This window comes from Lytechinus variegatus, chromosome 2 (assembly GCF_018143015.1).
Source record: "Lytechinus variegatus isolate NC3 chromosome 2, Lvar_3.0, whole genome shotgun sequence".
Lineage (NCBI taxonomy): Eukaryota > Metazoa > Echinodermata > Echinoidea > Temnopleuroida > Toxopneustidae > Lytechinus > Lytechinus variegatus.
The window spans coordinates 47880076-47895040 of record NC_054741.1 but is presented as its reverse complement, the minus strand read 5'-3'; the positions used below and the strand labels follow the sequence as shown (position 1 = coordinate 47895040).

Below are 14965 nucleotides of genomic sequence, written 5' to 3'. Positions count from 1 at the left end.
TATTGTAAAGTTTGACAACATATCAAATCAAAAATTCAAATCGTTCACAAATAGTTCAAAATCTAGCTACAAGTCTACCCTAAATTTCTAGAATAGGCCTACTTGTTGAATATATTTCGAAGTTTTTATTTCACTGTAAAAACTGTGGTGTTAAAACTAACACCAATTGGTGTTAATAGAGGACCACACCCTGAGGTGTTAAAATAACACCCCAGAGATTGAACATAACACCAAAGAGTGTAAATGTAACAACCATAGGTGTTGTAATAACACCTATAGGTGTAAAACTAACACCACTAATTTAACACCGGTGTAAAATAACTGGTGTGGTCCTCTATGTACATCGGTTAACACCACAGTTTTTGCTATGTTGTTATAAACCAGTTGAACGATGGAAGGAAATTGTATTTGGTTTAAATGGGTATCAAATTCGGCTATCACTTCTTCGTTACAAATCATTCTTAGAGTCGGGACCGACATATCACCGACAAAATTATAAAAACACTTGTTTTTCAGAATGTGCTGCCCTTGATGATTTCATGATTAAAACGTTCGACTGGCCTTATTGTCATATCAAATTTCATTAAGAAATTTTTCTGAAGAAGAAATGAAAATCGTAAATTTTTTACAGGAAAGTCTAAACATTATATTGATGACACCTGCTTTTGTCAAATTATGTACTTCATTCTTCCTGACTTGTATTTTCCTTTATGATTGATAGTTCGCCTTGAGTTTAGATGGAATTTTCAGAAATAATATACAATGGCCGTCGACCTTCTTAGGCGCGAAGGCCTCTAAGATAATAGTCCAAGTACCTTGAGGTTGTATGAAATCCCAGTCATTCGTGTGTCTATTTATCGATGCGTTCCACCCCCTTCCAGCTCTGTCTGCGCCTTGAATATTTATGATTGAGATTTTCCCGCGTAAAAGATAAACAGCAAGCACTCCCAATGGATCTGGGCGCAGACTGTTAACACATCTCTCACGGCAAGGCCGGGGTGGGATGTACACGGAGAATGGGGCGTAACGGAAAGAGGAGATAATGTGAAATTGATAACCACTTGAAATATCAAGAGACAAGTACCCGGATCGTGCACGGGCCATTATCTTTCTGACAAATCGTCCTTAAACGTGACCTTCAGAGTTGCATGACAAAGACGTGCGCTTAATGACGCCATGTATTGTCTTACAAAGTGAATAATGGGAATAGCGGTTAGAGGAGATGGATAGAAGAAAAGGACAAGTGAGAGACATAAAGACACACAGAGGGGAGGATAGAAAGAAATAAAGAGTAAGAGAGAGAAAGAAAAATTAGATGAATAAGAAGAAACGTAATACTACTAATGTATTCCTTTAGTAATAGCACAATATCAGGTATATCAGTGTCGCCAATGCATTATTCTCCTTCCAGCATGTCTTGTATTAAACCTGATATCACTTCAAGAAAGATTGATGTTTTGGGTTCGTACAATTTTTCTTTCTTCTAAAACTTATCTGATATATTATGGAAGTTTCTTGACTTAAATTATCATGAAAAATAATCGAGTCTGATATCCAAAATCCCAAAAATTTGCGGCGTCCTTGATCATGTACTAAAAAGAGAATAACTAATTATCCAGTTCAATTAAATTCAATTATCTGTCCTCTGTCCCCCTTTTTATGTGTAACTATATGGTCTATTTATGAGAATGTGATACAAACTTTCTATCAAAGTTAGATGTACATGTAAACATACACACTCTAACAAAAACATTTCAAAAGAGCAATTAAAGCACCTTTGGAAATAACGGATCAATGACTTACTTTACATTTTGAAATATGATAGCAAAATGTATGAATTTTCACGATTTATAACATATCGGAATGAATAACATGGTGTACTATCTAAAGTAGATGTTAACATGTCAGATTATATTCTGATATATCCCACATACTCAAAGTGCTGCAGTTTGATTGGCCAAGAGTGATCACGTGATTAATCTTATTTTCTGTTTGGATTGCTATCTATTAATGTAGAAGGGCAGTATCAAAACACAAGCTATCTACTGTAGATATTAAATTACCAAACAGTACTATTTTGAATATTACGATAAAATTGCATCGAAGTTCACAGTGTAATACTTCTTGGGGGATCAAAGGTGCAATGTGACTGGATTAGACAGGTGAGTGAAATATACAACGTCTGTGTTTTTTATGAATGGACCAAACTGTGATTTATTAAGAATTAGTGTAATAATAGTAATAATAATAATAGGCATTTATATAGCGCCATCTATCTAGAAGTATTCTATTCCGAGGCGCATTTTTATTATTATTATTACCCCGGCTTTAGCTCGAGCTGCCTCTCAGCGCTCATGCATTCAAGGAATTAATCCTGCCGGGTACCCATTCATCTCACCTGGGTCGAGTGCAGCACAGTGTGGATAAATTTCTTGCTGAAGGAAATTACGCCATGGCTGGGATTCGAACCCACGGCCCTCTGTTTCAAAGTCAGAAGACTTCTCCACTGGGCCACAACGCTCCACTGTAGAAAGCGCAGCTAAAATCTAATATACTTGATATCGTATCATTACCTCTTCTAAACCTGAGTCGTCAGAGGCGGTAAAGCGTTCAAGGAAAAAAAATCATACCAGGTACCCATTCAACTTGCTTGGGTAGAGAGCATCCAATGTGAAGAAATATATTGATGAAGGAATTAACGCCTCCAGAGGATTCGAACCCACGATCCTCTGACTGAACGGCAAAAATCAGGACCACCGCACCATGGCGTTTCACTTGATTCACATTCAACACATCGTGTGGACATTGAATAAAGCATATTTAAATCAAATGCTATTTTGCGTAGCTATACCAACCAAGAAACATACAACTCATATTATCTCGTTAGTGTGGAAATACTATCATCAATACTTGCGATTAAATGAATATTGCGTGCAGGGTTCGTTAATGAGCCTTTATACAACTAGCATAGAGTCAAGTTACGAACTTATAATGGGGATTCTCTGTTGTGTCTCCCCACCCCCTGAAAAGCGTAATGTCACATGCGCTTCATACTTGAAATTAATATTTGCATATTATTTTCAAGCATTTTGGTTGAAAGAGTGTCGAAACGCCGCTCTCCGACCTACTTTTTACTTGTGAATTCCAAATCCATTTTTGCCCCCTTTTCGTAGGTCAATGAAAGCATCACTGAGTTAATTTTCTTTTTCCATTTGTAACATCAAGAACACCGCCGATCCAATTGAATTGAATTTCCTCGCCGAATTTTCATACTGTATACATTTACAAAGTAATATTCATCATGCAATAAAAAATGAAAAATAAACTGTGCCATGGACTGACACGAGGTAGTGAATTATACAAGATTGTCGGAGTAAATGTGTTATGGAATTTCTTCCCAAATCCGATCTAATTTAATCATATGAAAGCATCGCAATGCTTTTTAGGCGACGTGATTATTTCTTCTTGCAACCAGTAATCACTATCGAGTGATGAAGGATAGTGGGTCGCGTGGTCCAGTGGTTAGAGCTTTGGACTCATAATCGCAAGGCTGTGAGTTCGAATCCCAACTCTGCCATTGTCTCCACTTTAAAATAAAAAGGCCCGAGAGTGATATCTGTCGTCTATAACGTCAGCCACTATGACTTATTAATTAATCCAGACGTAAAATATTTCCTCATTGGTTATATACCAGCTTGGCGTTTACCAGCAAAATGCTGTCCTGCCGAGTTCCTACGGGAGTTACCATAGACAGAAACAGATATTATTTTGTTATGTTTATGCAATCGCTCTTTTGGCAACATGATATCATCAATAAGCTTCACCTGGGATTTGAATATACGTGACCTTGTAAAGTTTTCGACAGGATTATACAATTATAAAAAACAGATATTCTACTCTCCTGCTGTTATGACAGGTTACTAACCACACTGGGGTCACGTGTTAATCATAAAATCACAACACGTCTCGATGCAAAAACTATCGATTTCATGCCCGATTGCAAAAGGATCGAAATTCAATTTGGACGCAAATCTCCGTAAGATCAAACACTTATCGGCGAGCAAGGCTCGAGTACGTTGTCATTGTGCACCAACATATCCTAACGCCGCGTAAATATTGGTACAGGTTATACTAAGTACCTTCTTCAGACTCAGAAGACCTCGTCAGGGTTTAAGATATGCCAGCTTTAACGTTTCCCGCCAAAAAGAAAGAGAGGGAAAATCGATAAAAAACGATGGGCTGTATGACGTTTTGACAGACGACTCATCAAACATGAAAGATCGAAATGGAATCGATCGCATTTCATTGAAGAAGGGAGAAATCTGATGCCAAGTGCAACACGTGTTCGACCACGGCTTAGACTTGATCATGTTTGATCTTTTCCATTACTAATTGTGTTTGCTGTGGGACTGTAGGCTTGATACGTGAGAGGAATTCCAAAGCAGCCAATATAGTTGATGTCATTATTACGGTTAGATCATAGACCTAACTGGTTAGGTATCGAAGGATTCTGCATGACACTCTGAAGGTCTGATCATTTTATGTCAGACAAACCTTTGAGTAAAAGATCAATAGCTAGGTTGATATATAAATGTGCCAATTTTTTGTCACACATTTTAGCAGATACGTGAACTGCATTTGGTCTTTAAAAATAAAGATAAGAAGTAAAATCGTGTAACGTTGATGAGATGGGTTCGAGGGTTCCAAGGTCCAAGTTAGGGGTCGTCGTACAGCGTGATATGGACAATATAGTACTGGAACTATATCCATGCAATTATTGTATAATTTTCCACATGTCTATAATTATGATATTTTTCGATTGTCTCTCGTTAAAACAACGAGGCTAAGAATACTGACAGAGCGAAGTTAGCATAGCTAAAAAAAAAAAAAAAATTGGAGCCTTATGGTATGTCTCGAAACAGTTTACTTGTATTAGATCATCATTGCATGAAGGTGTCCAGTGAAATGCGCCGGTTTCAATTCTCATCATATGTAATTGCGTTATGTAATCAAAAGGGCGTTTCATAGATGTTGAACTACTGACCTACTAAGAATAAAGTTAATAAATTTAGAACATCCACGATCAACCGACATCAATTTACTACCTTTAAAAAATGGTCAAAGATAGAATAATTTTGAACAGTCCATGCACAAATTCTCTTTCATTTTCTAGTATTCATTCGATGCAAATTATTTTGATTGCAAGATGTTTCGAAAATGAGCGACTGTGTTCTTTCAATTTCAGAAGAGATTTATACATAATCATATAGGTAGCATTTTCAGGAAAATATTTTTGAAATCAATTTCATTTTTTTTATCTATTAGTATATATATTGACATATATTGACCAGCAGCAGGGCTAAATGGGTCAATATACAATATCAATACAAAGTAAAAAAAAAAAAAAAAACATAACAAGTACAGTAAATGTAATGTTTGGCATAATGATTGAATGGCATTATGGAAATCAATTTACTTGGGCATATATGTATTTCTCATGTAGATAAGATATATAATGGCGAGGGAACAGTGGGATAGAAGTAGAAATTATTGAATAATGAGAAACTTGAGACAGGGGGAAATAGAGGGAGGTCAGAGAGACTAAAAAGAGACAAAAACCAACAACACTATAAAAAAAATTCATCGATATAAGTACATTAGTGAACATTCTATACATTCAAACATATGATATATCTGGCTACATTTCATGGTAAGTAGTAGACCAAAAGCTTCGGTCTCTGTTATGTTGGTTGTTCAGCTGAACTCCGTTGGCTTCATCACCAAATACTGAGACCGAAGTTCTAGCGCGATCTGTACAGGGGACTCAATGACCATATGTTTATGTACTTAAGATCGGATAAAACGGGGAAGTGAATTTGCGCGACAGCCGAGGCAAGTCACTGTTTTTGTTCCTTTTAACTTGATTTTTCTCTGTTTTTGGGGCACTTAATGCCAAGAGGAAATATTAATTTGCATTTTGGTCGCGTTTGTTTTCAAAATTTTTATTCATTAAAGACAAAAACTGAAGAGCCCCGACGGGGGGATTTTGTATTGCAAGTCCCCTAATGGTGGCTGCACGATAGCGAGCCGTCTGTGTACGAGGAGAAATAAAAAAAAATGTTAAAAAAACTCCTCGAAACAGACGGCTGCCAGCTGTCTAGGCAAGTAGTAGAGTACACAAAAAAGGATAAAGAAGAATGGGAGTAGTAGAATAAAGGAAAGACGAAGATTGAGACAAAGAAGAAAAAGATGAAGAAGGAGAAGGTGAATAAGAGGAAAGGAAGAAGAAGATGAAGAAGGATGGTGTTGAAGGAGAAAAAGAGGAGAAAGAAGAAAACGAAAGAAGGAAAGGAAGAAGTTGACGAAGAGGAGGGAACGTCTGCCTGTACAAACAATATTCATTACAATTTCAAAAAGTAAATTAAAGGCATGCATACATGTTCAATTTGTCATAAAAATTAAAGTTGCATCGGAATATTTTTACAAACAAGAATCACTTACTCCAACAATGCTTTGGTAAGACAAACTTATACTTGAATGAATAGTTTAGTTTTTGCCGTGCATATTATAATGTTTAATAAACCACACACTATGTGTATCTGTATTTATAAATATACCCATCTATTTGTATATGTAATCTAGGCTTGAATTAATCAATGAGCTGGTGAAATGTGACATTTTGTACAGTCACAACAAAATATGTAGGCAGACTGTTAACTGATCGGCTGACCCGGTTTTCGGCCCACATGCACTTTGATTATGAAAGTGGGTCTTTTGAAGACCACTTTCTTGAATTGTTTGACATGGTTCGCCAGGTGTGGAATCCACTTTTAACAAACGATCTTCAACGCCACATTGTGACCACATTCTTTGCATGTTTGTATGTAATGTACTTCAACTTTCTCTTCGCGCACCTGTACCGTGTCCTATCCACTTTCAATCACGTGTCTGCTACACAGTGCGTCATGAAAACAAAGAAAATATAGATATAGCAAACGACCATGACAACGGAAAAGAGAGAAACAGGCCAGTGGTGAATCCATTAGCATTAGTTGGGTCTAGCGTAGCCTGCATCTTCCGCATTCACATTTCAATATAATAGCAATAGCATAGTGTCTGACGATGCCCTCTCTACGGATTTTTTTTCTATTCAAAAGTTAGCAAAAAAATCTTACATGATTTTGAAGTTTTAATCTGTGTAGAAAATACAATCTTAATCTGGATTACCTCAAAACCCATTTTTGATTTATCAAAACTTCTAACAATAACATTGTTCGATTCATTATTTTTTTGCGAACGAAAAGAAATTAGACTCCACAAGTGTCCATGCGATATTTAGGTTTTCCCCCCCCCCCACACACACCATACACACACGCATGCACTCCCTCAACCATAGCCTTCACCATCCCACGTGAGCGCACACGCACAATTGCCTATAGTACATGACTGTATCGGCTTCGTGATTTAGACCACTATTTACTTTTTTATACATCTCTATCGTGTACGTTTTCCCCCAAAAGGAAGTATTAGATTTATTGACTATTAGAAATTATGCAGAATACGTTTCTTCTCTCTTTTCACACATTTCTCCTTGCCTTTCGCTTGCCGATCAGGAGATCGATGAGCTTTGTACAGCTGCCGCGCTTAACAAAATTTGAATTCCTTTAGAGCGCCACAGGCTATCACGGTAGTCGCATTTTATTTGACACTTATTGGCATTAGCACTCCACAAATTGATTTTTACCTGCCTAATTAGGTGCTCAATCCTGGGGTTTTTTGAAGAAAATTTTGAAGAGATTAATGTCCGTTTCAAGGAAATGCTCTGCAAGGTTCAAGTCTGTTGGATCAGATTATTTCCTTTAACCCAGGGATAAGCTTAAACCCAAAATACTTATTCTTTCTAAAGATACGGGTTGATTAGTGAATGAGGATGGGATAAAATAATATTCAAACTTTGTGCCGTTGCAAAAAGAAAGTTGCCTTCAATCCATAGGTGCATTGTTTTCTAATTATAATTATGTGTGTGTCTTTTAAGCTTGCGTTACTTTGATTGCATATCGTCCTGCAACTTGTGCTTGGTCAATGAGATCAAAGTAATCCACACCAAATTCATATATCACTAATGATATTTATTTCGTTGTCCATTCGGATTAAAACAAATTTAATGACACGATTCGATGGTCCAAGGAAAAAAAAACTGGAAAGATTACAATAATTCCGGGATGATAAAATCATAATGATGAAAATAATAGAGTCCGTAACATTTAGCTACTCTACCGGAAAAAAACCTGGAAAGATTACAATAATTACGGGATGATAAAATCATAATGATGAAAATAATAGAGTCCGTAACATTTAGCTACTCTACCGTCTAATATTGCTGAAATGATCAGATTCACTTAGATTCTACCTCTGACCGACGACTGGCTTATTTTCATTCTCAACCATTTTCTTTCTCTGAATTTCTACATCCACTGGCGACATGTCTGTGTTTTGCATTCTCTTAAAGAGAAGACATGTCTTGCAGTTAGATTTCAGATGAAATTCGCAAAACCAGACACTGTGTTATATCTCAAAATCCCAGAGACAGAAAAAATCAATAGATCGCACTCTCCTCTTGGTCTTTCTATTATTTGGCAGAGAGTACTTCTTTAGTTATACCAGACTTTTACATTCATGTTTATTTCTATTTTCGGAAGTCACGGGTACTGATGAATGGCTGAGTATGGCGCCCACCCATGACATCAAGTATTATTCGGAAAGCACATTGCAGAGACATTGTGATGTGTAAAACGAAATTCCGGACCGACTATTCATTTTCTAAATGCGTGTCATGTCTTTGATTAGAAAAGGACGACGCCGGACCGAGTACAGTGAGACAACAATGGCAAAAAAGGATGAGGAAGAAGGAAAGAGACAAAATTATACAGAAGGTGGAAGCAAAAGAAAAAAGAAGAAGACAGAAAAGAAGAAAACAAAGACGGGGGAGAAGAGAGAAATAAAAATGAAGTTTGTCGACCATTGGAGAATCTAGGCGATCTAATCGAGTTGCATAAATGATGAATGCAATTGAAATAAATTTTCATGAAATAGATGAAAACTATTATAGACTTTTTAACAAAGGAATAAAGTAGTACGTAATACTATCATTTTTTTTTAAAGAGTAAAGGCTGGGGTCTGCTGGCATAAATATTATCCCACTCCCCTCCATCGTCAACCTTTCCTTTATAATTATGATAATGACGAAAATCACCATACATATACAGCAAGAAGATAAGGGACATGACGGATCCATCTTCTTCTTATTCGAAGGTTGGAAGAGATTGTCTCTTAGGTTACTCGACAAAGTAGCCATGCCGGATTCTAAGCCTTTGTCAAAACAGTGCCCGGGCACTAATCATATTTAGGGGCTGAAATGTACATGAGGACCTAGCAAATTCAATAATTAGAACTAATATAATTGACGCACTATATGGTGACGTCACTATTGCAGTGCTATATCGTATGAATTAAGGCCAGATTATTTCGACCACCTGCACCCGTGGATTATCGATCGCAAGCATTGACCAAAAAATAAATGTGCACTCCAAAGCTCTTGCATTTTGAGGGTGTCACTGATTTCAAGGAAAAAGATTTGTACGACATGCCATCAGCTGTTTCATGCTAATCGTTATGCCGACATTCATCTCTCCATATTGCTGATATCACACAGCTGCAAAGGAAAGATGGTCATTAATGATTTTTTTTTCAGAATGCGATTCATTTTCTACGACTTTACAACAAGTTTTGTATTATTAACGAATTTCCGTCCGCCTATCGTAGACATTCATATTCTATTTTTTCTATTCATCATTATAATTCATTTCAAAATCTTTCATAAAGCTTTTAAAATGTATGTATAAATCTGTGAGCAGGGGTCATTTATGAATATTTCTGCTGGGTTTTTTTCTCATCATGGAAATTTATTGGGATTTTTTTCAGCATCCAATTTCAAGTTTGAGGTACCTCTTGTTTTCACGGCGTAAATGTGCCTTTAAATGTATATATTTTTTATATTATGCTAACTGAAAATTAGATGAATCACGCAGGAATTTTCCCTTGGTGTTTTATCATGGCAGGATATTATGAAGGTAAACTTAATTGTACTTTAAAACAATTAGGATATTACATTTTTATATTCCAAATGTTTTTAGACGAAATTCACATTCAGTAGTTTACCGTAATCTTCAGTTCAAACCCATATTGATTTACTTCTCTCTTATTTTCTTTCTTTTCTTTTTTTTTACTTATTCCAGTTTGTGACATTTTGTTTCCCGAGAACATCACAGCCGTATTGTCTTCCACTTCATGCGAGACTAGCCTCGCAGTACAGTCGTTAGTAGAGACATTTCAAATTCCTCATGTAGAGGTCCCGCGAGAGAAATGCGCCGTTGAGCGCCAGAATGGGTTTAGTGTTAGCATACGTCCCGATTACTCGCATATTAGTCGTGCAACGTTGGATTTGATGTTACGACTCGGATGGAAACAAGTTAGTATTTTCTACGACTCAGACACAGGTAAGATCATAAACCAAGACAGCGTCAAACGAATGTTACATGACATTTGCTCCGGCGACAATTTATTGCTCGGATGGAAGGCCAAACATAAAACCTAACCTCCAAAATTTACTCAACCCTAATCATTATCTTTACATTATTCTAAAGCAAAAAAAAGTATTTATTACAATCCTAACTCTAACCATATGCCCTCTGAGAGCAAATGTCGTAGGAGACAGTGTCACCGAACCGGCTCTGATATATCAGTCACATTTGCTCTTCGGCGGCCGTACGGCGAGTGAAAAACAGCCGTTTCAACATTTTTTGTAACAGCTACATATAGGTGGTTTGATGAATAAAACGACTGTTTTCGACTCGCCGTGCGGCGGCCATCGAGCAAATGTGACTGAGGTATTAGAGATTAATCTTTTTCTTCTAAATTGGCATATTTCTGGATAAGAGTCAAGGAAAATCAAATTGGCAGTAGCTTTAGGAAATTTATGTTTTTTAACAATCGCATTTCAAAAATCAATTGGTAATGTAATATTATAGAAATGCACAAATGGCTGGCTCGAAATTAGAAAAAAAATAGACAGTAATTTTGGTCCTAAAATGCCAAATAAGTGTGGCCATCGTGTATTTTTCTTTCGTCATGCAGGTCGGTATAATAGGGCCAAATAAATTGTCATTATGATATTGGGACTACATATTTCATTTTATGATGCACAGAAGGACTTTGATAATAATAATAATAATAATTGACATCATTTGTATAGCGCTTATAACAAAACGTGTCTCTATAAGCGCTAGAAATAAAAATAGAAAGAGAAAAGGAATTTTAGCCAAAAAAATAATTAATTGTATAGCTCACAGTAGACTTTTTCTATAGAAAGTATACCTTGATCGTAAAACAACCCATATTGAAAAGACCTGCGACACTCTTGGCCCTGTTGGCCAACACACACATTCGAAATCATAATAGTTTGAATAGCTCTCACAAATAATTTAATGTATCTAGTCTAGAAATCCTACCCTGCAATTCATAAATATCGGTTTTGCAAACTGACATTTGATATTCCGTTGTCTTTGTTACTCCTCTCCCGTATCACAGCGTACAAGAATGTTGAAGATTTATTACTTCTGTCGGCGGCACTGACTCAAACTTACCCTCCTCACTTCCGGTTGTTCCGTCTCAAGAAGAACGTAGCCACTGGCAAGCTTGATTTTGTCCACCCACTTCATACTGTCAAAGATTCCAAGACCTTTAACATGGTAGCATACTGCAGTACCATGAATAATATCAAGTTAATCAGAGAGGTGAGTGGGTTTTTTTTTCAAATGTGAATAGGGTTTTGGTTATGGTAGAAAGCATAGACATTTGCAGTTTCGACTGGTTTACGTGAAACCGTCTCCACACTTGTAAATCTACCAAGACGTTTAGCACGGTAGGACCATGAATAACATCGAGTTAACTGGAGAGAGGTAAGTTGTTATTTTTTCAAATGTGAATGGGGCTCTGGTTATAGAAAGCACAGCCATTGGCAGTTCTGATTGCTTTACGTGAAAAATCTTCCGAGACCTATACCATGGTAGCATACTCAGTACGATGAATGAATAAATATCAAATTATGATGAATGTTCGAATGTGAATCGGGGTGTGAGGATACTACAACGAGCAAGGCCGGGGGTAAACTTGACCCTTGACCCTCTTAACACTCTTTATCATCCCAAGAAGTTAAACATAGTATACAGTAGAACCGTTCCAAAAAAGCAGTAGGTGGTCAAAATTGAATTTTGCCAGAGGACCAACCGGGCAAACTTGGCTCTGTTCAGCTTCCCCACACCGCTTTCTTAAAGGGAAGTCCATCCTGAAACTGTGTTGGCTTTAAAATCAGTAGCAAAAGAAGTAAGAGAAACATAGACGATATGTTAATGAAGACTTGAAAATGGTAAATCACCTTTTCTCATCATTTTCATTTGACGAGTCTCTTCAAACACTCATCTCATATTTGATTATAACTAAATATGCTATAGCAAGTTATAACTGAGTTGACCTATGTTATGGCAAAGGTCAGAAAGTTATTATAGTAGCTCTGATGCTGAAATTAGAATTCCATTCCATGTTTTGAAAATAGTTTAATACAAAAAAGGCGAACAAAAAAAATACAGTCGGGTCTGGTATTCTGATTAGAAACTCTTCTATTTTAGGATTTTTGCCCACTTAATAAATTTCATTTTTTATCTGATTGAATTAGTCTGAGATGATAGTTATATAATTCGTATGATAGTGAGGCATACTAATGTTTCCTGGGTATAAATAATTGATACAACTGTGGATTTGAATTCCAACAGGCTGCCACGTTTGGGATGACCACTGGAGAATATCATTGGATAGTTGCATCACACGTGAGTATGACGTCATTATGTATATGGAGTATTGCTGACGAGTGACTTTTGATTTGTGCTCATATGGAATCATTCTGCAACATGATATTGTAGCATATTGATCCAGTTTTGTGAAAGATTAACCTATGATGATTATTATTGTAGATTCTATAAATAATATCTAAAAATGTATATCGTCTCCACCTCTCTAAATATAATTTGACTATGTACGAAATGCTCAAAATATTAAGCTTGTATTTACTATTTGTATATGACACATTTTGATGGATGCATATTTATGTAGGCCTAATATGAATATATATCGCAGAATGAAATTTGAAAGTGCAAGCTTTTATTATTAAAAAAGTCGTAGAAAAGCCTTATATACAGAATGTAAAATGTTTTCAAAAGGTTGCTTGAAAATATTTTTTTTTTTGTTTTCAATAAAATAACGTTTCATTACTGTAGAGGCGTCCACATTGAAAACGCCTGGTACAATCCTAAACAAGTTGTTTCTGTATATATATATATATATATATATATATATATATATATATATATATATATATATATATGATCATGCATTTTGGAATTTCTAATATTAATTGCTTAAAATTTATACATTGTTGTTCTAATGTTTTATGATTTTTTTTCTTTAAAAGTTGCATGCTGTTAGTCCTGTGAGGAGACTTTTGATGATTAAAAGAAATGGTCATTATAATGATAGTCATACCACCGTTATATTTTCCTTAAACCACTGCCAATTAATATCTTAATAGTGACATATATCAAAGGGGGGTTCACCCTGACAAAAAGTTTATTATAAAAATAGCAATAAAATAATGGAAAATATTGCCGAAGATTTGAGAAAAAGCCATCAAATAATAAAGAAATTTATTAGAGTTTTAATTCTTTGATTTATTACGTCATATACGAGCAGCTTTACTAGTTATCGTATGACAAGAAAAACAATGATATGTCATTTTCTCAGAAAATTAAAGTTGGCCTTACTGTATCTTCACTAAATCTAATAAACACATCATTTCACACCTGCTTCTTAAAAGAAATAAAAAATAAGTCATCAAGAACCTAAAAATAAAAAGGAATTCATATATTTTATATTACATAATATATGGGGCAGCTGCTTGTTTATGACGTCACAAATCCAAAGCTTAAAATGCTAATAACTTTTTCAATTTTTAATGATTTTCTTCAAACTTTCACCAATATTTTTATCATTGTTTCAGCTATTTTTACGACAAACTTTTTTATTCAGGGTGAATTTCCCCATTTAAGATAAATGACATAACTTATAATCTCATAATCCCAAATATGTAGAGAAGTGTAATTTTGATACGTCAGGCAACTCTCTATAAGTATTGGTTTTAAGAATAAAATTAGTATTTTTATGACGTAATCCTCGTTTCTGTCTTTGTGATCACGTGGTGTTGTTTTTACGTTGACATTCTTACAGAACATATTAAGTCCATCTTCAAAATATGCAGATGACGTAATGGTTGGTTTATTCATTATTTTCCGGTTTATTCCTGATTATTTTCAAATAATTATATAATTTGCGTTTGAGCCTTCCCCATTTACTTCGGCATTGTTATCTGCATGTCTAATATCCGTTTTTCTTTGAAAGTGATTAACTCTTTTCTGCGTGTTTATTTTCTTCCTTTAACTTATTCTTAACGTATTTATTTGTAAAGTATTCTTAATTCTGAAGTTAGATTTTTTTAAAGTAACCTTTCTACCTTTTCAGCAGCTTTCCATTCTGGCTAACATGGAATTTTCCAGCATTATTTTTATTTGACGTGGTTATTAAAGCACTTTAGCATTTGCTTATTATGTCCATTTTACATTAGCTCTCTATAAAGGTGTGCGCTGCTGTAACAAATCTAAATCTGTGTTAAGCTAACTGTGATAATTATTAAAGGGGAATGAAACCTTTGGAAAAGTAAACTTGTGTCGAAACAGAAAAGTCGAAGAAACAGACCAACGAAAGTTTGAGAAAAATCGGACAAACAATGAGAAAGTTATGA

At 35.5% G+C, this 14965-nt stretch overlaps 1 protein-coding gene across 1 annotated transcript in view; it reads left to right on the top strand.

Annotated features, from left to right (window-relative positions):
• Positions 1 to 14965, top strand: part of LOC121406839 (glutamate receptor ionotropic, kainate 2-like) — a 45018-nt gene that overhangs the window by 6939 nt on the left and 23114 nt on the right. Inside the window, exons 3-5 of the mRNA XM_041597710.1 lie at positions 10296 to 10556; positions 11647 to 11852; positions 12888 to 12941. Of these exons, the coding sequence (XP_041453644.1) occupies positions 10296 to 10556; positions 11647 to 11852; positions 12888 to 12941 (521 nt within the window). The remainder of the gene's footprint in view (positions 1 to 10295; positions 10557 to 11646; positions 11853 to 12887; positions 12942 to 14965) is intronic.